The sequence below is a fragment of the Dromaius novaehollandiae genome, chromosome 10 (assembly GCF_036370855.1).
Source record: "Dromaius novaehollandiae isolate bDroNov1 chromosome 10, bDroNov1.hap1, whole genome shotgun sequence".
NCBI lineage: Eukaryota > Metazoa > Chordata > Aves > Casuariiformes > Dromaiidae > Dromaius > Dromaius novaehollandiae.
The window spans coordinates 11,390,071-11,415,449 of record NC_088107.1 but is presented as its reverse complement, the minus strand read 5'-3'; the positions used below and the strand labels follow the sequence as shown (position 1 = coordinate 11,415,449).

The 25,379-nt window shown below is 39.5% G+C and overlaps 1 protein-coding gene and 1 long non-coding RNA gene across 2 annotated transcripts in view; one reads left to right on the top strand and one right to left on the bottom strand.

The window, feature by feature from the left end:
• Positions 1-2,409, bottom strand: part of BNC1 (basonuclin zinc finger protein 1) — a 77,411-nt gene extending 75,002 nt beyond the window's left edge. The window contains exon 1 of the mRNA XM_064517298.1: positions 2,386-2,409. Within this exon, the coding sequence (XP_064373368.1) occupies positions 2,386-2,394 (9 nt within the window). The 5' untranslated portion in view covers positions 2,395-2,409. The remainder of the gene's footprint in view (positions 1-2,385) is intronic.
• A 579-nt stretch (positions 2,410-2,988) lies between these two features.
• Positions 2,989-24,658, top strand: LOC135329386 (uncharacterized). The gene is made up of 3 exons (XR_010390846.1): positions 2,989-3,081; positions 4,779-4,938; positions 24,594-24,658. It is a non-coding gene; the product is annotated as an uncharacterized LOC135329386 (long non-coding RNA).
• The last annotated feature ends 721 nt before the right edge of the window (positions 24,659-25,379 follow it).

Genomic DNA, 25,379 nt, shown 5'->3' with positions numbered 1-25,379 from the left:
AACAGCTATGAAATCCATTCACAAAACAGAAGCCTGATCTCTCCCCAGTTAGCTTATTTAACAGCCTGTTTATTGTTAGCAATAATCCTAGCGAGGTGAAGATCTGAGGTGTGAAGTTCCTTCTGCAGGCTCTGCCCTTTATGTCTTACTGTATGGCAAATGAGCATGAGTCTACGGGATCGAGGAGCTGGGGTTTGGAATTTTTATTTAAGTAAAATGTAATATTAAAATACATGTTGAAAAAGCATCCGGGTTGCAAAGCTGAAACTTCCTCAGTTAAGAAATGCTGAAAGGTCTGCCTATACCTCTGCCACCACAATTCAGTTTTCTTTTGTTGATGTCTTGCAATATGATCATCTGATTATTCTGTTAAAATGAACAAAAGAAATACCAAAGATCCCCAGTAAGTCAGCACTGCCCCTTAGGTGTACTGAATGAATCACATCCCATGGAAGACATGAACAATAACGGTTAGTAACATAATGCAGAAGGGGGGGGAGATTAAGATTGCGAGGCAAACACCATTCCAAATTTGGGAACCTGGCTTCACGGCCTCCTATTTCACCCCCAAGCCACCCCCCAAACCATAGTTTTCTGTATGCGCAAAATGGTCACATAATTGCAATCATTGGTGGCCTTTGTAAAATGCTCAAATGTATCAAGAAACCTCAATCCGTTTCCCACCTGAGAGCAGGAATTCACTCCTTTGAAGACTTCAAAAGCTATCTTTGGCATCTGCCTTTGAACAATGGCGTTTCGTGATTTATCTGTCAGAGGTTCTTGTCCTTGGGTGTTTGCGCGTGCAGCCGACAGACTGCTATGTTGCCTGAAATCGTTAAAACCTGGGCATGTTTGTATTTTCGGTTTGCCATCAGAATGCCAGCCAGAATTAAGACTAGTACTCTTAGTTACGACGGTTTAAAAATAAAGGAGAGCGAGGAAAAAGCCAGAATGGTGGCAGCCAGCATAAACACCAATAGCTGAGGAAATATCTTTTATTCACTCTTGTATTCACATGAGACCATAGAAGAGCCAGAGGACTAGAGTTTTTTATTTTTTTATTATTCTTTTTTAAATATGAACATGTCCGAAAGATTAAAAAAAACCTTGCTAATTCAAAACTGCCCTTCAAAGCAGCTAGAGAGCAACCGAAAAAGTGACCAACTGAAGCACACATCAAATGAAACACTGCAATTAAGACAATCTATTTCACAGATAAGCAGCTCAATCTTTTGAAGCTAACGCATGTGCTGATTTGGCTGTAAGAGGAACTGCAAAACGGGTTCCAGGAGAAAATACATTAGGATGCAAGGGGAGGGGGGGAAAAAAACCCCACACGACAAAGGATAAAAGCGTTTTTGCACGTTCCTTAGAGTTACCTTGTGCATTTTTGGTTTGTGGAGACCTTTGTACAGGAAAAGGCTGTGCTCACCTATGAGTAATGAACATAAGCTGAAAGTTCGCTCACGAGAGAACGCGACCAGGTTCCAGCCTCTCCGTAATTGAGGAAGAGAGAGGCACTCCCAAAACACAACAGGGAACGTTTAAACGCAGCAGAAGGAAAGAAACCTCAAACTTTAGCTCCCAACACAGAGCCGCAGCCTGTCCTTTGTGTCACTCATTAAAACGCGAGTGTCAAAAGCTAAATCTCAGGATTTAACTTAAACAAGGGAACAGGTAAAATGGAACTGGAGGGTCACCTAGATTATTCCTAATGGCATGCCTATGACATTACTATTAAAGTTTTCAGTGATTTTGTGCACCTAGTATTAATATTTCAGTAATTTCCTAACACCACAGAAACATCCCCTGTCCTGCTCTCGGAGTCTTCACAAGTAAACAACTACCCATCACGTGAACGCACAACTCCCAAGTGTGCTAATGCAGAGGGCAGAATCATGTCCCCCAGACGTTTGAAAGAAAAGAAAAAGGAAAGAAAAATCGCACTTGAGGCCAAAAGCAAACTCGTGTTTCCTCGGGGCTCCAGGGCTGGAGCTGCCCGCACCGCTGAGGGCAATCCCCGCCACCGCTCCGCGCAGCGCCTCCCTCGGGGCCTGCGGGCCGGGAGGTGCGAGGAGGCGGCAGGGCAAGGCCGCCCCCCCGCCGCGGCCCCTCCCCCCTCCGGGCGAAGCCGTTGGAGCGTCGCGGGCGCCGCCACGTGCGCGGCCGCCGTGAGGGAACGGCGAGGTGCCGCCGCCAGCGCGCGGGCTGCTGCCGCGCGGGCTCCTGCCGCCCCGGCAGCGCCGCCGCCCGCAGCCTCGCCGGCGCGTCCTCGTCGCCGCCCGGACACGCGCTGCCCCTTCCCCGGGCCGGCTCGGTAGCCCCGGCGCCCCGCCGTGTAAGCCCCGAGCCCCTCGCCCCGCCGCCCGCCCGGAGCGCGCTTACCGTCTCCATGTCCCGCGGGGCCACGAGGGAAGCCCCGCTGCGGGGCTGGTGCCCAGGCGCCCCGAGCCCGGCCGCAGCGCCCGCTCCCCTCCCAGCAGGGGCGGCCCCAGCCCCCGCACCCCCGGCCATTTATGGCCTGATGAGCGGCGGGGGGGGGGGGTGACAGCCTGGCGGCCACCCCCGCGGGGCGCCGCGCCTCCCCGCCCCGCCGCACCTGACAGCGCTTCGCGGCCCCAGCCGGGGCTGCTCGGAGCCGGCCCCTCGCGGCGGCGCGGCCGGGGGGCCGGGCGGGGAGCGCCAGGCCCGCAGTGGGCCGCGGCTCGGGCCCGCCTGGGAGCGCGGTCCTCTCCTCAGCGACGCCCCTCGCGAGGAGCTGCCGCGGGCGCCCGCCAGGCCCGCGCTGCCCGCCGGCAGAGCAGGCGGCCTTGACAAGAGGTGGCTTAAAATACTCGTCTTTCCTCTCGTCAGTGCGTCCTCATCAACAGGTTTTCATTAAAAGCCTGATTTCGGCTTCTGCGTTCGTGTAAATTTGGAGCAACATCAGTTGTAAAACTTGGGCAAGTTACAGGAGAATTAACCTTTTCCCCCTCTTCTTTCAGAGGCTTCCATGGCTCCCAGTGGGCTCAGGGACTGAAAAGCAAATAGTTGGCTGATTTCCTTTTATCTTCCCAAGGGCAAATACCAGCTGGCTCCAAGGTATGGATCATGTGGATCATAGTATGTGTAAAAGAAGAGACTGTGCCACGTATTCTTTGTGTTGTATACACCGTATACGTGTTACATTTGTGCATGACATCTATGTAGAACATAGGGAAAGTTGTATTAGCATCTTTTCACAAAAATATTTAGTGTTTTTTTTGGCTAGAGTAACAGGTTACTTTACAGTTACACCTTTACAATTGTATTTGTTAAATAATGTGTACCTAACAATCATCACTGTACATTATTTCTACTAGCGTTAACCAGATATAGTTAATCACATGAGAAAGTGTTTACAGGATCAACTTACTAATCATACAAAAATATGAAATGAACCACATTACAGCAGATAAACTGAGGAGGTAGTATGAGACTGTTGCTTAAATCTGGTTTAGATTTTTTAAAAGTGTTTTAAAATTAAGATATTTGTGTTACCTGCACTGCAAATTATTTTATGCCATGCGTTGTTATAACTGTTCAGAGAACAAGCAGCTTTGGGGAAAAAAGTCATGTTGATTTAATGCTGTAAGTGGAGTTACTACTACTCTGTATTTAGTCTTGCAATAAAAATGTGGGAATTACAAATTCTTTAAATGATTTTTTTATAAGTGTTTATCGTATCGTTACCAAAATAGTGGCATTAACTAAGCCAAAATGTTTGTTCTTTGAGTAAATTGGTCTTTTCAAATTCCGAAGGTTTAAAATACATATGAATAATAGAGATCTTATAGACAATTCATTCTACTGTAAATAAAACACACAACACTCCTGTTTTATGTCATGATCATCATCATTCTGAAATAGAATCAAAGAATCTTCAATTCTATAAACAGGAGTTTAAAGACTCATTATTTTCTTTTCTGAAACGAGTTGATGCTCTAAAAGCCTAGTGCTGAAAGACTGCCAAGCTAATAGTCCAGTGAGCACTAGGAAGAGATTAATTTTATACGTGGAAGAAGTATATACAGTTTCCATTCCATTTGTTAAAAGGGCTGGAATGTGAACTAGTGTTTCCTTTATGGTAGAGTACTGTGTTAAACCCCCAGCTAGAGAGTCCCTTTTGGACAGCAAGAATTTGAATTCAGGACTGCGACCAGCTGTGAAAGTTCTTCCACAAAAAGTAAATCAAATGGGATGTTTAAGATGCTTACTTGCATTTTTTGCCCATTTTTGTATTTGTTTTTTGAATACTGGTTTCTGGTATTCTGAAATCAATGGGAATATTTGGGAATGCAAATATGTTGTGAGCACTTCTGTTTACTTTGAAACATGCATATGTTAAAACTGAGAGGTGTGTGTGCTAGCAAGCAGTCTCCTCACCAGAGCTCTGCCTGAGGTGTAGTCAGAGTGTAATCCCCAAGTGTGTTCTTTCTACTTTTCAAAGGATGCATGATCAATAAAAGGAGGTAGAATGAAGGCAGAGCAATGGATCTACTTCCACAAATTGGCTAGCCAGCAGAAACTAGCAGAGGAGAGTGAGCTCCAGTCTGTTTTTGGAAACTGTGCTTTTAAGAGGCTTTCAGGAGAGTTGTATCGAATTGTCTTTTGTGTGCCTGTTGCTAACTACTGACCGTTCAGGACCCCAGTGGAGTGGATTTCTCTAGAACTAGGTCTTTCTGATTATTAACCACATAAAGTATTCAGTGCAATATATTGGGTCATCCTGCCAGGATTATTCATATTCTCTCTTTCAGTGTGAAGAAATGTAAAAAGACTGGCACATTGACATCTCCTCCACACTCATTTTAGGGCAGCTGGAAAAGGAGGCAAACACTTCTTGGTTGGAAGAGTTCAGTCTGGGCTACTGCATGGGTTAAGCAGTGCTGAAGGAGAGATTTTTTCCTGGACAAAACTGTGAGTTAATTATATTCTTGAAGAACAGCAAGTCCCTAGTTAATGTTCTTCGTCAGAAGCAGATAGCATAGGAACCAGGTATCCTGGGTATCTGTTTGCAGAAACAGGTCCAACAAAATAAAAATTTCATTTTGAGCTCATGAAAGCTCTTGGCTTTTCTGAAAATGACATCAGGAATATTTAGAATGTTAAAGAATGATCAGAGGGAGCAACAGCATCACAAAAGAAGTTCTTTTATGCTCCCAGACATCATGTGAGAGAATGTTATTCTAAACAGAAACATGCTGAAGTAGGTGACCGCACCTCCAAGTTTTGTGCCAGGAAAGAAAGAGGCATTGAGTCATTCATTTTGTCCAAGAAAATCTCAATAGGCAACAGTCACAGCTGGTTGATACGACAGACCTAGAGACTTACACAACTGCTATCTGATAATCAGGATCTTGATGAGCCAGGGAAGACTCATTTGAAAGGATTTGAGAGAGTAACTGGACTTCGTAGGGTATTTAACATAACATCAAATTCTAAATAGGTCTCTAAAGTTGATAGTTAATTTTTATATTTGGCTTAAGAAAAAATGGGGAGCTGTACCTCTAGAAGATTCTCTCGAGAATCACATGGAACCTTTTTATAGTTGTGTAGAGATTCATATTACACGATGCTAAACTCAAACCTGAATGTAGCATTCTTTTTTTCAGGCTCTTTGACTCTAAATTATGACTAAATACATTTGTGAAGCAAAAACACATAGACTCATAGAACTTAAGGCCAGAGACATCATTAGCCTATGTTGTCCAACTTCTTATGTATCCTTACTTTTTATTCTCACTCCTGTGTTTAGTCCATTGACACAGTCCCATGGCAAACCCCAGTAGTCAAGAAGACATTCTGGACCCCAGATCAGATTATCTGCTGACTCCCTTCACCCTCTGTGTTTAAGAACCTTCTCTTCTTAAGCTGTGATAATTTTGCTGAGTTGTAGCCTCTCAGATGCTACTACATACTAAATATGGGAGAAGCAACATTTGCCCATAATTCGTTTAGAATTGTACTAAAAAAGAAGAAAAGTTGTTCTTATCAGAATGATTAAGTGTACAGTAGTAGCTCTGTACTACATCAGTCTTGTTGCATAATAATTATTATATTGTAACTTCATAATAATCATTAATGATAGCATTTGGTAAACAAAGGTTATAAATTATCTATATTCTAAATTCTTTGGAAAATGTACCGAAGAGTAATCACAGTTCTAACCACTGGGAAGAAAGTCATGTGATCCATGCCAGCTGCACATAATTATTGAGCCACTCTTATCATAAAGAGTCTTGCTGCATGAGTCTTTGGTAGAGGAATCTTCATGATTTTTTTTACATATGTCAGTATATAAATTCAGTAGAATAAACAGTATCTCAAAGTAATATTTTTTGAATAGAAAATGTAACTAATGCCACGGCGACCTCGTACTGCTATGTGTTGTGATTTTGGCATTTTAGCTCAGTGCAGCTGGCAGAAAGGAAGGACGTGTGTCCAGTTGTAAGAGAATAAACAGTCCAGTCATACTGCCGAAAATGATACGGTGCTATTTCACTTCTGTTTCATCTTGTTTCCTCTTGTCCCTTTACTGTGAGGCAGAATTTGCAAGGTTGTGCTGACCTTCAGCTAAACAACTGGTTAGTGATGCCACCCCAGCTACAGCTCTGTCTCACACCAGTCGAGAGGTTCTTCAGTCTGTGAGGCCATAAATGTGAATGACAATGGTGAAATCAGGTATTTCACAAACAACAAGTTCTTGGTTTGTCATTCTGTGGTTGGCTGTTGGGTCGTCATAGCATACAATGGACCATATAAAATACAGAAAAAAGGTGGCATAACAAAACATTTATTAGTGCTATTTTTCCTTAAGGTATGTGAATATGTCAAGCTCTATCAATGTAGAGAAAAGCGCAAAAGACATTTTGTATGTCCGCTGCTGTGTACGCATGAGTGTCCCGATTGGTTTTGGGGAGACCGGGTCCATGGCTCTGTTCCTTTCCTGGCGCTGTTTTTCACTAAAATAGCAAGAAAAGAGTACTCTGGAATTCCGCTTTCTTCAGGCTATACAAAATGCGAATCAGACTTCTTCCAGTCTCCCCTGTGCCCATGCTCAGAAGGCCTAGACAGTGGGAGGGCTCTGTCAGAACAGGCCAGTGGTCAGTATAATTCCAGTGTTTAAAAACAAGAAAGTTTTGAGGCACTGTGACATACTGACTTCTAACATTTTCTGAGGTAAACCAGGACTTTTCTCACTCTATTACAGCTGCAGTAGCAGCATATGTCAAGCCCTCACAAATTAAATGCTCTTCTGTATCATTATTTTCTTTCACTTTGTGCTTTCTTTAACAAAGACTTTAGCATCTGGAATTACAGACTGGTTAGGTTAATTTCATCTGTAGGGAAGATATTTGAAAGAATTTTAACAGATTAGGAGAAGGAGTATCTAGTAAAAGCATCCTTCAGCCTGATTAGGTGTATATACATGGTCTAGGAAAAAAGAAGTCATGCTTCACTAGCCTTCTGGAACTCTTTGAAGATAACACTGCCAAGATAGGGTATACCGTGGACATTATATTTTTAGATTTTCAGGAGTCATTTGACAATGTTTTACCCACGAGATTAATGTTTAAAGAGAGGGGAGTGAAGGGGCAGAAGAAAAGTTGGCTCATTAAATTGAAAAGTAGTTCTAAGCAAGAACAATTAGGAGCTAAAAATGTCATTTTTACAGGCTAGGAGAAACAGAATTTGTAAGGCTGCAGCATTTCTGTATATGAAGTTAACTTGTTTACATAAATGGCTTGGATGGATGTAGTCTTTTGAAACTGAAATAGGCTCGTTATCGTTCATTTGTAGTGCTAAGGAGCCCTAACAGGGTTTGTAATCCCAGTGTGCTGAACACTGTATATGTTAAGAGACTGTCCCTGCAGCGAAGTAGACACTACAGAACAAGAGTAGAAGAAAGGAAGTGTTATCTTTCTGGTTTTTATAGAGGAGATTCTGAGCCCTGGACAGATGTGGTCCCAGTCACAGTAAAATCAGTAGATCTGATGAGTTAACATATCATAAGACCAGCTTTCTGAATTGGAGGTACTTCACAAGAAACAACGGTAAATTCCAAAGAAAAGTCATGTTCTGAAGAGCAAATATTGCCAGCTCAACAAGTGTCAAATGCATTTCCATGCAAATATGTTCTAACCGGAAGAGAGATTTAAGCTTATTGTAAAATGATATCTTGTGGTTTAACTTTGATATGCAGATGCAAGAAATGTTATTTATATATATAAGTGATTTAGAAGTGCACATTTAGAACAATTAACTGTCCATGGTCTTAAACAGTCTTGCAAAAGATGGTGCAACATTGCCAATTAAAACTTTCTTGGATGAAATAGGACTAACTCCTAACTTAGTGCGGTATCTTAAGTACTTCTTTATGTTACAGTAAAGGAACTAAGCTGCGTAGAGCACTCATTTTGGCCCATAGCATATAGATAATGGTATAGCAGTGACAAATTGAGTGAGTGTGAGAACCACTATGTCTACAGCTTGGGTTTGAAATATTAAACTTTGCAAGATGTGAACATGACCACACACATCAAAAGGATGTCCAAGATGCTGGCTGCCTCTTTCTGTACATCTACTTCCCAGCACATGAAGCTTAAAATCTTAAGTGATAGATGAAATTCTCAAAGGAACTGCCTATATGGTAAAAAAGAATATATATGTATTTTTAGACTACAGATCTATCTTGCATTCCTACATGCCTTTTACTATATACCCGGTTTAAATACCCTCTTTTGAAAAATGAGACCCTACCCTTTTTCTTTGTTTTTGAGTGCCTAAGAATCCTGCCTGACTACACTTGTGATAGAGGATCAGAATTTACTCTTGCAAAGGAGACTTCATAAGACTTCAGTGTAGATAATCCTGATTTACTGTGCTGTGAAACAGATCAGGTTCAGATCTGTCACATTAAAAAATATTACCCCTCTCTTCCCATTCTGCTTATCTTCCCCACACATTACTGAGAGTTTTGGGAACTACTCCATGCTCTTCTCTGCCTGTTAGTGATCCCCTTGCTTTGTGCATATAGACATACAACTGGCATAAAACTATGGGAACAAATTCCTGTGAAGCAAGTTAGAGTGGTGATTTTGTAGGGTGTTCGATACTCCAAGGTAACTGTTAGAGTGCATGCTCTTGCATCTTGGTAAACATAACGCAATTTTAGGTAGCTTGCTGCTCAAAGAAAGGGAGTTAAGGAACCCTGTACCCACCACAGTGTGCAGAGTGTGTGCACATGAATAGTTACCATGGGTTGGGTAATGCACTGTAAATTCCTACCTTTGCTTACTTCACAGTTAATGCCTGGAAATAACTTGTTCTGGTGGCTATGTCTAATTGGAGAATAACTGAGTGATTGTAGGAATTAATACATTCATTATCTAAAAGAGCTTCTCTTCAGCTTGAGTTGTAAAGGCTAGGGATTTTGATCTTACAGACAGGTTCTTTCCCAGTTCCTTATTATTGTGATTATTATGTGTGCTTGAGACTGTCCTATTCTCCATGCAAGATGACTGTAAAGGGTCTTCTAATCAGACTCAGATACAGACCTTAGCCATGCTTGGGTTAGAAGTGCCACACCTCTTCTATGGCATAAATAGGTATCTAAGTTAGAAAAGCTGCTCAGTGTGCTGTTATTGCTTGTGTTATGTCCTAAAGGAACATGAGTCAATCAATAATTAAGCCACAAAGTACTGCCTGTTGACATGGCAACATGTTCACAGATGTGACGTGAGCTTAATGTCCTTCTTTCATGTCTGCTGTGCAAGTAAAAGTCTCCTAAGCTCAGTAACAAAGAAATGGAGCAGGCATTGCCAGAGGAAAAGGAGAAAATGCAAAAAATGGGTGATTTCTTTTATAGATATTGATGAACCCCCTCCTCCCTTAAACCTACTGTGCAAAAGGTCTTTTTTTAACAATAGGACCTTTCCCTAATCAGAAAATCCCCAATCCCGTATTGCCAAATCCTTTTTAGAAGCATGAAACAAACTTCCTTATGGATCATTTTCACGATTGCCTCTTTCCCATGTACTTCACCCCACCCACACTTTTTAATGGAGCTGAAGTGAACACGACTCTTTTTAGGCTACTTCTGTTTAGGCAAGAATCTACCTAGCTCTAAGAATAACATTAGCTGCTGCAGCACAGATTAAGGGTTGGCATGAAGGTCCAAATGTGAAGTTGTCATCGTCAGTTGATGCCTGTTGTTCTGAAGACAAAAGAAGAAGTTGTTTCTGTGACATCAACTTCCGTGTGTTGGGATCATCTTTGCTGGCTGTTTCTGCAGCTTCTATGCACATGCTCCCACTCTCACATTCTCTATGCTTGCCAGTTACCCTATCCTCCTCTTGGCTTGCATGTCTTTCTTCCAAGCTTTCTGCAGCAGATGTTAATGGGGCTCGCCAACATGTTTTGTTTGCCATTGCAACTTCACATGTGTTGCTACCTGTGACACAATGGGTGAGGTTCTTTTTTCTTTTTTTCCAGGGCATCTTTTTACTCCTGCCTCAGTCAGTCTCTTGATCTTTCACACATTAAAAGTTTAATACACGTTTTTTCCTTTGGGAGCTTGATGTCCTCCATGCGGAGGACATGTCCAGTCCAGCAAAACTGTGCTTTTATAAGATTGCTTCAACACTGTTTGTGCAACCACTTAGCAGAACTTTGTTATTCATGATTTTATCTTGCCACTTGATATGCATAATAGCTTGAAGGTGCCGTTGATTAAATTTTTCCAGTGCTTTGATGTACCAGTACTAGCATTTCCATGTTTCTCAGCTACAGAGTGAGGTAAAAATTAGTACACTACAGAAGAGTTAGTGTTTGGTGTTATGTCTAATAGTGTGCTAGTTACAGATTTAGTGGACCTAATTCTCCATCTCATTCTATGCAAATATACAAAAGCTAATTGATATATAAAAGCCAATTGTTTTGAAACTCAGAGAGAAATGTTAGATGCAGGGTTTAAAGCTCTCGTGTGTAATCCTTGCCTTTTCAGAAAGAAGGTAACAGTTTTGATAGCTTTAATTTTATAAAAGCAAGAATTCTACCAAATCTCAGCTGCAGGCTGCTGCACAGCTGGGCAGTCTGAATGTTTTGTGGGCCATATACCCTTCAGCCAGTGTTAATCCTACCCTTCCAGACATAAGGTGTGTGGAAAACTAATACACAAGTTCAGTGATACAAAGAGACAGACAAGATTGCTAAGACAGCAGGATGACCTCATACTTCAGCACGTATGTCCCTTCTTTTCTCCTTTACCTTTTTATTTTCTTCAATGTCCTATGCAGTTTCATATCTCTGGGCAGATGGAACTTTTCCTTTTAAACAGCAAGAAACATCTTTCCCCTCTTGTCACTTTTCAGATCAACATTGGCAACAAAACTGTACCCCAGCAATGTATTTTGGGTAGGGTCAGGAGCAATTCAAGAACTTCAGGTCCTTAACAGCATTTTTGGGTTTAGGTCTGGGCAAAATGTGCAGCTGGATGACATGTCTCTTGTGCCCTTAATTAATAAATTGCTCACTGGCTGTGTTGCTTGCAGACTGACAGCCTTTGGGCAATGCTCACTTGTCCTTTGTAATGTTTGAAAAGCAGAATTGGTTTAGCTGGAGGAAAGGACCCAAATCTCCAGTTTAAAATACTCACATGGCTGCTACTTTTGTTATTTTTTTTTACTGAAAAATAATATTCCAGTGGACCTTAACTCTTTAGTTAGAATTCTTCTGTAAATTTTTAACACATAAATCTGTTCATAAACCTTACAATACATATAATTTACAAACAAAAGGTAGACATTTAATGGGATTTCTGTAGGCACATTATAATTACACCTGAACAATAGTCAGCAGCGAAGGGAGTGATGGTAGCACCATTAGGAAAAGAGAAGCATGACTGCTATCTATACAAGACATAACTTGATGGGAACTGAGCTATTCCCATGGCAATTCAAAACATTGAAATTAAACCGATTTAGTACTTAGTGTCCAGTCATGATACCTTTACTCTTGTAGCTCTTACTTGAAGAAGTAACACACTGACATAAGTGGGGACTCATTGTCTGAGAGAGATTTGTCCCAGGAAATAAAATTAAAAAGATCAGCCCCTTATAAAAGAAATGAATATATGCAATACCTTTAGTTAACTCTACAACAATGCACATTGTTTTAAAAAATATAATAAATTATTGTATTGTTGAATGCATCCAAATCTGTTTTGAGCTATAAAGTATACTTTATTCTGTCCTTTATTATTTGGAGAGTTTCATTAATTTTAAAATTACAGTGTTTCTCTATTTCATTCATGTGACTTGAATAGCCCCATCTGCTGGCTAAGCACCAGGTGGGAGAATTAGTGCAAAACCTTTGAAGGTCTCTGTTTTAATAAGGCTTCAATAAACATGATACTGAAAGAGCTCCATTTTTTCCCTAAGTGAGACAAAAGACCAAAAAAATGGCAAACTGTAGTTTATGGACACATACTATCTCACAGTATCGTGGAGTTTGTGTTTACAAAGCACTTGGTTTCTGCCAGTCTGCTTTGTTAATGGTAAGTATACGTTTTTGTTATTGTAGGTTCTTAACTTTCTAGCTAAAACATTTTACCATTTGCTAAAGTGAAAAGGCATGAAACTGTAAAAACTGGGAAAAAAATCAGATTAAATGTAAATGGCAGTGCTTACTGAGAAAGGAACTAAGCAAAGATTAGCTTTCAGATGCAGTGTATTAGCAGCACTGAGACTGCATTGTGTACTGGAGAACTTGTCCTATTTGTACTCTTCCCTAGGCATCTATTTAAGTTGAAGATAGGATAATGGGGAGGATGGACTTTGGCTGTGACTCACTAGGCTCATTTTCATGATATAATGTCCTTTTTATGGAAATAGATTCCACGAATCTCCCAGAAACAATGAGAGAGAATTGATTCATCCCCTCATTCTTTAACTGGAACTACGCTGAATTCCTTTTTGAGGGAGAGCTTCTCCTGCTGCCTGTACAGCCATGCTATCACCTGTCCTACATGGATGTAAAGGAGCAGCTTATAGAATAGCTGAGTACAAGCATGTGTCTTTTGTACACTGGTCAAATTGAATGTAGATTGGTTATTGCATCTGCATATGTTCCTGAATAAGTATTTCTAAGACAAATCTGTGATTTGTCTGTGCATTAGTATAGAAAATGCACATGCAGAGACTTTAATGTGTTAGACAACTGAAAAATATCTCACATATAAAAATGTTTTCTCTACATTCCATTAAGAGCAAAATGGACCAAGACATGAAATGGAAAACCCTGAAAAAACCAATATTTTGGGAATATTTGCTTGAGGGGTGTGCCACACTGTAGACACTTGACCCAAGTCACTCAAGAAATAGAAACTTGGAGGGGGGGAGGAATTAATGAAGGTACTTTTGCCATAGTCAATAACAGAGCCCTAAACAACATTATCATTTCTGATGCTGTCTGATGCTGTCCGTTGCAATAAAGATCACTTAAGTTCTTTTGCAATGTGCAATAAAAGGAACTTTGCTGACTAAAGGGAAATCTGCCTTTTTCCAGAGTTTACTCCAGTGACTCAAGACAGCAAATGATTTAACAGAGCTTGAACAAGTGCTAACGGAGAAATAAGTTACTGCAGACATCCTTTTACTCTATGGATTCTGGGCTAATATGATGCTTGGACCTCTTTTGGGGCAGTGAAGCCTACAGAAGCAAAACAGGTCAGAAGTCACTTACGATATGATGGGGTCATCAGTACAGCAAATAACATTTTCTTAACTTGCATGGATGTCGAGCCGATCTTTGCAAAGAACTTCCACTGAAGCAATAAGTTAATAAGTTAACAGAATACCTAAATGTTTTAGGTGAGTTTTACTGAAAGTCAGTAGGGCTTGTGGTCCCCATTCACATAATTGCTTGTGAAAATAACAGTTCCTATTCTGGTTTTATAATAAATAGCACATGACTTACAGGACCAAGTGATAGCTTCCTGCTGAAGATCATGCACAAGTTCTAGCATACCATGGAAAATTCTCTGCTGATGTCAGTGTAGAAGATACAACACAGGATGCCCTTAACTGCAGTAAAACAACACAGATGATTTTAAAAGGAAACCTGGGAAATACATTAATCGTATGTACAAGATCAGAATTTTCCAGTTAGTAGGAGTGTTCATGTAATATCTTTCTTGGTGTGCAAGAAGCTGCTCTTTATCTTTCCAAATGCATTTAACATAGTGACCCAAGTAAATCCACCCCAATGCAGTTTTACCAGCTGCTCCATTATTTCCCTCCTGCAGAGGTGTTCTTTAATGAACACATGTTTCTTGGTCACAGGTAGTCAGTCCTCTTTATGCCTGACTGCATTTCTTTGCAGACTCTAAAACCCAAAGCCTTAAGGCACAGATGCCATATGTATATTGGATAAAAGTCTGATCCTTCAGTGGATAGCTCAAGTGATTATGAACTACGTATCTTAGAACTGGTATCATGAAATATTGAAATAATATAATGAAAAGGACTGTTTTTTCATTAAAAACATGGATTTCTATTTTCAAAACAGTTTAGTCAATTTAATCACACAGTTTTAAAGTTAACTACAAGATTCATAGCAAATTTTCCTGTTCAGCTTTGGAATATAGATACCTATGTAAAGATTTTACATAAATAATTGTTACTCTTTAAATATGACAAAAACACATGTAGAGAGGTAACCATTAAAGAAGCTGTTATGAAAAGTGGGCCTTTCATTTTGTTTTGGTAGGATTGGCAGCTAAGCTAACACTGACCATTTCTTCTCTGCAAAGGTCTGGATATCTCTTTTTCCCAAGACTAGCTAATCCTTGCCCTCTTCTTCAGGAACCATATTCACATCTTTTGCATTCACTTGAACAGGTGGCTCAGATCAGCCAAACCTTAATCCTAGCAGTCCTTGAACTTACTGGAAGACTATTGCTTTTTCAGTGCGCTTAGGCGTTTTCTTTCTTTTTCCTGCCATTATTATGATTAATAATGATCTTGACACACCCACACAGATGAGCTCACATGTACACTAATAAACACAAGTAGAAAATATAATGGGCTAAGATACTAAAACCAGAAATTAGTCAGAAAGGCAGAAAACAGATTTTTTTTAATGTAGTAAGGCAAAGAGTCTTATTTTTTACTGAACAAAGGCAGAGTTAGTATTTTGGATAATCTTACAAGTCAGGAACAAATGCTCTTCATTATCCATTGATTAAAGGAAAGACGATTTCCTAATCTAGATTCATTTACTGAACAGCTGGACAAATCCCAATACCTTTAGAGAAATTATTACCAAATGTTTTGATATATACTATGCTTTTCCTGTCCTGAGCATTCAGTCTGAATGGTATACAATATGATTATCCGAGATAACCAATTCGTAGTTGGAGTAACCCAGAACCGGTGACAGCACATCTCTTGTAGTCACACATCCATACTTAGTAACTGTTTCTAAAATCCTAAACTGTCCACCATGAGTTTTGAATGCTGAGACCACTTACGGACACTTTTCCAAATTATGACTCATTACATTAAGCCTTCTTTTCATGAAACTCTGCTTAACTGTGCATGTGCTGATTGTTTTCTTCGTCATCTGACTCTCAGACTGGTTACTGATCTCCTTTGATATACTGTACATGACATCCTAACAAAACCAAGTCTTTAATCAAAATGATGAGGATTCAAATGTGTGCCACTGTCAGACAGCAGGGTAAGGCTAACATGCAGCAGATGTGTACTTGCAGGTCAGATGGAATGAATGGATTTAAGACATACAGTTGGTACAATCTTTAGTTTAACCCCAGATCTGATTTTAAAACCCAGGCAGGACGTTTTCACAATGACCTGTGCTGGTTTTAACTTTCAGCTGGCGAAAGACCCACACAAACATAACATTGGATAGACTTGACAAGCCTTGAGAGTCACAATCTAGAAAGCAACAGGAGTTTGTTCCAGGAAGAGGGACAAATGGCTCTGTGACTATGTGTTTTGCTTTATGACAAAAATCACCTACATTAGTAGTTCTGTATAAATATTTTCTCTTACATGCTGCTAAGCTACAAGATACGGAAAAGCAAAAGACACAGCCACAGATGATTGCTTCTAACAGATTTCATTAATGCAAGCACAAAACACTGAGATTGCATAAATGAAATCTGCAGCCGTGATTCAAAAATAGCACTCCCTGGTTAGTCAAATAAGGATCAGGAAGCACCAAAAACAAGTATGTCAGAATATGACCTGCTTTGATACAGTTTAGAACAGAGCTTGCAAACCTAAACATTTTCTCAAGAAAACAATCTATGAAGTGAGATGGAAGATGCATATTTTCCTACTTTGCATATGTAAAAGTCATCTTAAAACACAGTCTCCGTCTCATTGAGCTGAATGGGAGTTGTGGTGCTCCTGACCTGCCGGGAGGCCCTTTTGTCTGTTGCAAATTAGTTCCTAAGTGACTGATACTACTAATGTTTAAGCTACAGCGTGATTAATTTTCTTAAATTCATTACAGATATTGTAGTTATAGTAGTAAAGACTGTTTGAAGCACTGCTATTCATTAGGGAAAGTGTTACAAGATATTATTTTTACTTTATTATGGGGAGGTACAGTAGATACAATGTAATAGACTGTAAAAAGGGGCAGGATATGCTTTATGTACTGCTATGGGAAAATAGAGGTTTTTATGCAGTGTAGTGGTACTTAGTGCTGTTGATTGTGAGTTGAAGAGTCCCATCCCCCCATTGCTATTGGCAGATGCCAGGAATCTGTGGATTCAAGCTGTGCACTGGTTAATTGTAAATTCACTGAAATATCCACAAAAAATGCTGATGGCAATAATAACGCTCAACTGAATAAGCAGTTAAGCACATCCTAACAAGTTATCATGTTGACGAGCCTAGTAGAAATACTGAGAAGGATAAATTAATCAGGGGCTAATTCCTGAGTCCTGTTCAAGAGCAGAGTGTAACATTTGGGGGATACAAGGGCATCAGAAAGCTGGCAGATATCTCCAAATGTCAATTCCTCCTCAATAGGGACTTTCATACAAGCACTTCCAGTGGTGTCATTAGTGTGTGTGTCCATTGGTTACCAGCTGAAGCATCAGACCTTTGGTGCATATACATAGAGGGACGTAATTTACAGCAACTCCAGGGTGCTCTAATGTATACAAGACAATAAAATGGCATTTGTCAGCAACCAGTTTAAGAAAATGTTACTACTTGCAGCTTAATCTTTCACTTAGAATAGTTTTTACTTTTGGAGAGAGGTAAATGAGTACAGTGAGATTAATGAATTCAGGAATATGAGTCAGAGATGCAGATCAAAACTCGTGTCTTTATTCTTTTCTCATATACTGTAGCATTTGTACAGTTATAGCTTTCCTTTTATTTAGGGAGAATAACTTAATGCTAGCTTTTATTTAAGGCATCAGAAGAAAAGTGTCCCTATTGTTTAGTCAGATAGTCTCATGGGTCTGCCAAAACATGAAGCTTGTATCAGAAATGTCTTCCAAGGTCATTCAAAGACTACAGGGCCCAGTTTTGTTCCCAGTTGCCCCACTCAAAATCGGGAGAATTATTCTCAGAAGAAACCCAGTGCAAGATCAGTACCATCTTCTTTGTGATGCTCCATACACTACAGTTCATCTGCACCCTGGGATTTTTGGGCAAAGCAAAGAATCTGGTTCTACATTTTTTGCGTACTCTATTACAAAATGCTTTATAGAAGTTTAGTATCAAAAAGGATAGATACTGAAAATGGTAATTTCACATTTGTAATTTTAGCAGATTTTCTGTGGTTTGCTCAGCACATAGTGCAGACTAATGACTGGAGGTCACAGTGAGAATATGCACCATCATCAGAGAGTAAAGCATAACATGCAAATGTACAGTGCTGTCATAACTGAGGATATGGAATTTATTTCCAGCTTTATGACTACTGTAGATAGGTTATACAACATATGCCTGAATAAGTCAATATATTCACATATTTGCTGGAGAGGTGTTCAGTTCTGTAGTATTTTTATCACAGAACATAAGGTCACTTATGCCACTTATGTATATGATGTCCACAAGCAGTGAATGTCAGTGGGAAACACTGTAGTTTGCTATTGCAGAATATTCTGGACCCGGATTCTGTTTCTGGGGGCGTACATGCAATGATGCAGTTTGTAGCCAGGTTGGCATAGTGTGGTCACTGCTGGATTTGCCTTTAATGTGCATTGTAGAGAATTTCTGGTTTTGGCTATAAATGTTCTGCACCAAGCAATATTGTCTTACCTTTCGCTCTCTTCATCTTTGATTTGTATGATTAAGTATAGACCCACTGCCTTCTGACTGAAGATCTGCCATAGATACCAGGCTCTCAAAGATGCATTCTTCCCTTAAAAATCAAAGAGGAGTTACACATTATTACAAAACCACCGAATAGATACCTTTCCTGTGACAAAGACTCTTGTCATGCTCATAACAGTCAACACCTACTCTTCTGCCTCTTAGTCTTATGTCTCTGTATAGCTCTGTGATAATAATCTCACCTCCTTCCTCTCATTTACCTCAGGATTCCTCCATACAGGACCTCTGTGCTTCCACCTGTGCCTTCTTGTCCTCTCTTGCTGTCCATACACTGTATCTTGAGGTCTCTTTGCTATCTTTAATTACTAGCTGGGCAGGAGGCAGCATGTCCTGTGGCTGTTTCTGAGCTGTATGTGTGTTGATTGTCCAGCTGGTAAGCCAGACAAAACAGAACTCTTGAGTTCATGTTGCTGTTTTTCCCTTAATGAGGCCAGTTATCCATCTAGTCATCAGTTTTCATGTAGCTGGACAGAGCTTAGTATCTTTGAGATCTCTGCTCCTCTATCAAATTTGTTTGAGGTTGGCCAATACATTCAAAAGTTAGTGGGAAAGACAGAAAACCCAGTTGCATAAGACTGGAATGATCAGGTTAGAAACAGCAATGTTTCCTGAATACTAGACTAGGCTACTGTATCACTTAGGTGTGTACTCACTAGACTCACTAGACAAACAGATTCAGAAACCAGATAGTTTCCTAAACACTGTAAATAATGCTATCCCAGGAATGGGTCCAAGGAGACTTGCACATGTCAGCATACTCACATTGCCTCTCCTTCCATGTTTTGTATCATGGAAATAACTTTGAAACTAGGACAGTCTCTAAGGCTAACGATACTAACATCTAAGGGAAAGGTTTGGCATTGTGGAAATGTGCAGCAGAATTCCCATATACTGCACTCGGGAAAGGATTTTTGAAGGAGCTAGCTTGTAATAGATTTAGTTGTTTCATTTAGTTCTTGATAAATGAGAACAAGGTATGGAGTCCGGTTTTTCAACTGAAGTAATACATATTTATCCTTCAAGTAGGCAGAAAGTATAACTGCATTTTATTTGAGGTCCAGATGCTCCTACCTGTTTGCTCCAGAGAAGATCAACATCTTGGAATGATGTCTGTTATGCCAGAGGGAACTAGCCAATCTATTCGAAAAAGTGACTCATATGGATTCTTGCTAGAAGTCCATGTAATCAATGGAATTACCAATGGTTACACATTTGACCCACAAAATTCAGGCTTTTTTTGGCATACACATTCTTTAAACTGTGCTTTGAAAGTGCACATTAAACTTATCTTCAGTGTCAACACAGTAATGTAATCCCATGCTTGAATTTACTCTGCTATGTAAATCAATTCATATAGGATTCCAGCTGTTAATTTCTGTGTGAAACAAGTATTTGATGCCTTGATTCACCAATGTAGGAATCAACAGTCAACATCTCAGTGCTGTTCAGAGCTTTGTTTTTTCATATCTGATATTCAGGCCTAAAAATAATATTATTTCTCACTAAATTACAGTGTTGTACTAGACTTGTGTGTGTGTGTGTATATATATATACACACGTATATGCACATCTATGTGCATACATATGTATATGTATGTGTATGTATTTTTAACTGGCGTACCAGTATGCCTCAGTTGACAGCAGTATCAAACCTTTATTTAGTTTTGAGGTTAGCATTTCATGTCTGCCAACTCTAAAGAGACTATAGTGTAAAGTTGCTTGATATAAAATTTCTAATGTCTCTGTAATCTTTATGGCTGTATGTATATAATTTTTCATTTAAAAACCATAATCTTCTCTTCAAAAGAAGGGCTGTTGCCAAAGAATGGCCTTGTATGTGCAAAAATTTGGGAAGATGCACATTACGTAGAGCAGAATTATGAAAACCTGCTTGCCTTAATGAAGTTAGTTCAATTGCTTTGAATTCAATGTTATTGAGCTATTTCTCTCCAGCCTTACTTGATTTGTAGTATGTGATTTACAGCAGTATGTGTACACAGACATATTTACAGGACTGGACTGCGCCTGTATCAGCAGACAACTATGGTTAGTTCACTTGGAATCACTGTCTTTAATGCACTATTTTTAACTAGATTAACTTACTTATACTCTTACCTAAAACTCAAGGTAGAACTTGTTGGTAAATTCAATTTAGAACATTTGTCTTTTCAATCATATACATTTTTAAATTTAGGATTTATAAAGGAGTAATTTGTTTATAGAAGAAGTAGTAGACTTCTGTTTATGTCACAGAGTAATTAATTAGCCTGGTAATAAATAGAAAACATTTTTGAAGTCTTCTGCTATGATGAAGAAGTTTGCAAAGTTAGCATTATATAGTATGAAATTGTCAGGTAGAAATCCAAATGTTATTTTAATAAACTCAGTGCTGATTCACCTGGCCATCATTTTGCCTTGTATCTGCCTTTATTCCTGTGTCGCTTAGCATCCCCTGATCACCAGATATGTCTGTTTCTCTGTTTGCCTTTGGAAAAAAAGAATTTGTGATGTTGTTCTTGTGTTAGAGAATTTCGTTGTTCAATTCACAATTTTTTTTTATTAAGACATAATCATAGGCAGATCACAAGCATGAAGGTGCATATATTGGGCTCACAAAATGCCTCTGAGGCAAAAGGCATCTATTTCTTCTGCTTAGTTTATATAGAGGCAAAATAATTCAAATGCATCAAATTTAGATTCAGACTTCACAGATTGTCCTTGATAGAATAAGTCAAACAAAAGCTCTCTGGATGACCCAAATAATCTCACTTTTTTTGGTGATATATGTCCTGGATTTAATTGAAAAAGTTAGCAGTTTGTGTCAGGATCTGGTTTATATTAATGCAGATAGGAGGCCGCCATCCTAGAAATGTCTTCCTGTATCAACAGCAGGGTTTGTTTGGGTAACCTGTGTTACACTGTGAACCTTTACAGTAACTGAATCGTGAGATCAACTCCACAAATGCATCCACTGCAGTTTCATATTATAGAATTAGACCTTTAGTGTACCAGTCCTCTTGGGGAACTAAGAAAAAAAAATCCTTCATTGAAAATGAAAAACATTTTATAGACATGAGTGACACATCTCTTAGAGCAGTTCCAGGGGGAAGTTGAGCAGTGTTCATAAATCACCATGATATTTTTAAAATGCAGGAAGATGTGCTTCTGTTTAGTGCAACTAAGAATTGGAGGTGATATTGCTACTGGCTTCCAGTGCAGGACCAGATTCACTGGTCCATTAAGTTTGCTTTGCATCACTTCATCAACACAAAGCAGACTTAATGCTACATTAACTGGCAGCCCAGTGGTTCACAGTGTGTTGGAGAATCCAGGTGGTGCAGGCCTGGTGAAATGGCTTGTATAGACCCTTCCTCACAGTTTCAGTATAGAAGATGTTGCTGTGAAATAGCGAGTGGGCGAAAGCAGAGGCAGATAAAGTTTGCAATATAATTTTTCTCTTAAACTCACAGCTTCCAAAATTCTGTGGTTAAGTAAGAATCTCAGCTTTCATTTAAAAATGAAGTCTCAGAAGTCATAAAGTAAATCAAAATAAAAAATAGATATTAATCCTGTGATGTTCAGTCCAATTCTGTGTTTTGGGGAACTGCCTTCTGATTTTTGAAAACCTGGGATTGGCAAAGTTGCTCTCATGCCATGGAATAACATATCCAAAGAGTTTTCTTACTATTGCTATTTCCCCTCCCACCCCTTTTCAGGCAAAACAACTTATTGGGAAACAATATTTCAGCATGTTTTTTGCATTGAAGCTGGCTAATAACCTCCTATAAACACACAGAAAAGCCGTAAGAGATCAAATAAACAGTTCAATAATGTGCTCTTTGCAAACTGAACGATCCAAATCTATTGTAGAACAAAATATTCAAGATTAGTTTCCCCTTCACTTACCTGCCTAGGCCCAAGTTTGGGATTCAGTGTTTCAACAGATATGACTGATGGCATAACTGTTGTTCTAGGAACCGTCAGTTCTCATACTTTCGTGAGTGCTTTGATGACATTAAGACTGTTAGAAATGTTTTACAAACGGTGTAGGGACCTACACTTCAAGATTCTGTACTGTTAATCAGCTAAGGAGAGTAAAAAGCAGACTGTATACATCTATTCTACATCCTGTAAAATTCAGATTAGTTACACTCTTAAAGACTCCAAATTCCCAGACCTATTAAGACTAAATCCTAAAATGTTTGGGGTTCTGGCAGTCAGCAGTCTCACTGAAGTCAAGCATGCATTTACATTTTTTTGCTGGATCAGTGTCACAGTACAGGTATCCTGCAGAATTGAGTTCTTCATGTCTAAATGTCTTTAAATTGTGTCACAGTTAGTTATAATCCCAAAACAGAAAATACAACTACTGCTTAAGAACTAGAAATGGAGAAAAAGATTTTAAAATCCTAAGTTTTTTAATAATTGGTTTGTATTTTGATATTTGCAAATGCACTTAACAGTGACTTGGGATTTTAAAAAAAGAAATTTTCCTAAGGCTTTTTGGTTTATCTTGATATGAATTTAGGAACATCTTAAAATACCTATTCTTGTGTTAAAATGCACACTGGGAGGCTTCTATGAGTCTTATTATATACTGAACAGACCACAGTGACTCACTCAGAAAAGTTAAGGGCTATCAAATAAAAAAGTATTTAGGGATTTCTTGAAACGTCTCTTATTTACTCAACAGACTGTAACTGCTTCTCTAGCCTGCTAATACCTAGAGACTTCTGTCCATAGGTTATTCAGCTGTTGTATGTAAGATGTCTGAATGCTAAGAATGTATTATGAGATTATGAGTGGAAAAAATTTGATGTGCACTGAATGGCTTTTAATTTGGTAATTACACATGCATGTCTTTTAATGAAATACCTGGTTTAGTTCCCTGAGTTTTATCTGTGACTTATACTCTTACTTTAACATGTAAATTCAGCGCACAGTAGGACTAGAAAGCTCAGAACGTTGGTAATGAGATATGGAGCCCTTTCCTTCTAGGTCACTGGCATGAATTTGACCCTGGTTAGTAATAACGGAGAGTCATTATCAGCTGGTCGCTGTTTGGTGGCCTACGACATACAAGCTGGTGGTTTCACTTTGTGTAATGACCCATGGCTGCATACACATACACACAGTCTTCAGTTAAAACATGTGCAAATAGCTTGGAAAATACCACATATCTCATGATTGAACTTCAAAACTCAGGCTGAAAGGTCATCTGTGCTGGCAATTAAGAGTGACAGGCTTTATATCCTGCCAGCCACAGAGAACAAGGCAGTCACCAGCCTTCACACAGGGCATTTACTTCTGCTTGGGCAGTGATACATGCACATACAAGGCAGAATACTATATAATAATATATAGGTACTAAACCCATTTTATACAAGACAAAGTTACAAAGCAAAGTCTTTGGAGGGGTGGAATCTGTGAGCAAAAAAGAAGAAAGCAGAAGATAAAGGGGAAGACAACCTGGAAAGAAAAGTAGTTCAAAAGTGGAGCGATGGAATGGTAACACAGAGAATATAGAGAAATTTAAGTAAGAGAGCAAATATACTGCTGGCCCATGCGTCCGAAAACATGCTTCCTCACCCCACGCTCAGGATTAATCTACGCATGAAGAAGGTGACTTGTTACATAAAAAGACAAATTCAGCAAAGCACGTAAGCGTATTTTTCACTTTCAGCATATGAACCATCTGGCCTCTTTCAGCAGAATGACTGTTGTCCATCACATTAAGTGTATGCTTTTCCACCTTACAAAGTTTCATAAATATGCTATATAGACCGACTAAGGTAAAGGGCTTGATACTTGATGGCTTTACTACATCATCAACGAGCAGCATGACAACCAGGAAATGAACAAGGAGTAACAAACGAATAAGACTCCCACTGATGTGATACGAACTTTCGAGAAGGTTGGGAGGGCTTTTGAAACAAACACATGAGGGGTCAGGACTTTCCACGAGCTGGTTCACCCATCTCTACAGTTACTGTTAAATATCTGTGACATACATGAGTTGATTCAATGGTGAAAGGCTTAAGAATCAGGCCAGGTTGACATTTTTCTTACAAGACTCAATATCATGAAAACATTCGAAGTGTAAAGAGCTGTAGAACTGGCTAGTTTCACATGTCATACTGATGCTGTGTGGCTTTGTAAAAGAACTGATACACTTTGACGCTCTAGGCCTGAAGCAAATACAAAGCATAGGACTTCTGAGCATGGCAAGAGACCGTGAAGCAGCAGCTTGGAACACCAGGTAAGATCCGATTCCTGGCTGTCTTCCATTTTCCTGTCACACTGCGTGTGCTTAATAAACTGTTTTTACAATAGTGATAGGATATGACTGCCACCTGCATGCTATGTAATATGTATACTCTATGCAGTAAGAGCATTGAGCAGCTGCAAGATGTAACTAGTTGAGCCTAGAATGCCTGGATGTTCTTAGGGGAGCTCACCACTTTCTAAGCTGTAAAAATGCTTAATCTGTGTGTCACTTTATATTATTTTGTACTTAATATTGTCAATGGTTTGACAGAGGGGCATATGCAGGGGCAGAATCTGGCCTATCATATTTAGTAAGATATGATTCCTCAGCTAGAGACACTACAAACTGTTATGGGCACATATTCTGCTGTGTTTTCACATTTGATATGTGAGAGTATATCTTATTCCTTGCAGAGCTGTAATTGTCAACTCTGCTTCAAACAAATGTGAGCTCAGTGCTGATACGTGGACTTCAAACAAAAGTCTTTAAACAAAATAACTGACTGGCTTGTTAGCAATATATCCTTGTCTGACTGATACTTCTGACTGACAGTTAGATGGAAAGTTCATTGGAGCAAGAAATCATCTTTTATTTGATAATTGTGTGAGGCCCTGTTGCTAACAGAATTCTAAAAACTCTGCTAAAAATTATCATTACATTGTATAATGAGTTTTTAAACTTAGGATGGTACAAACACCTTAAGT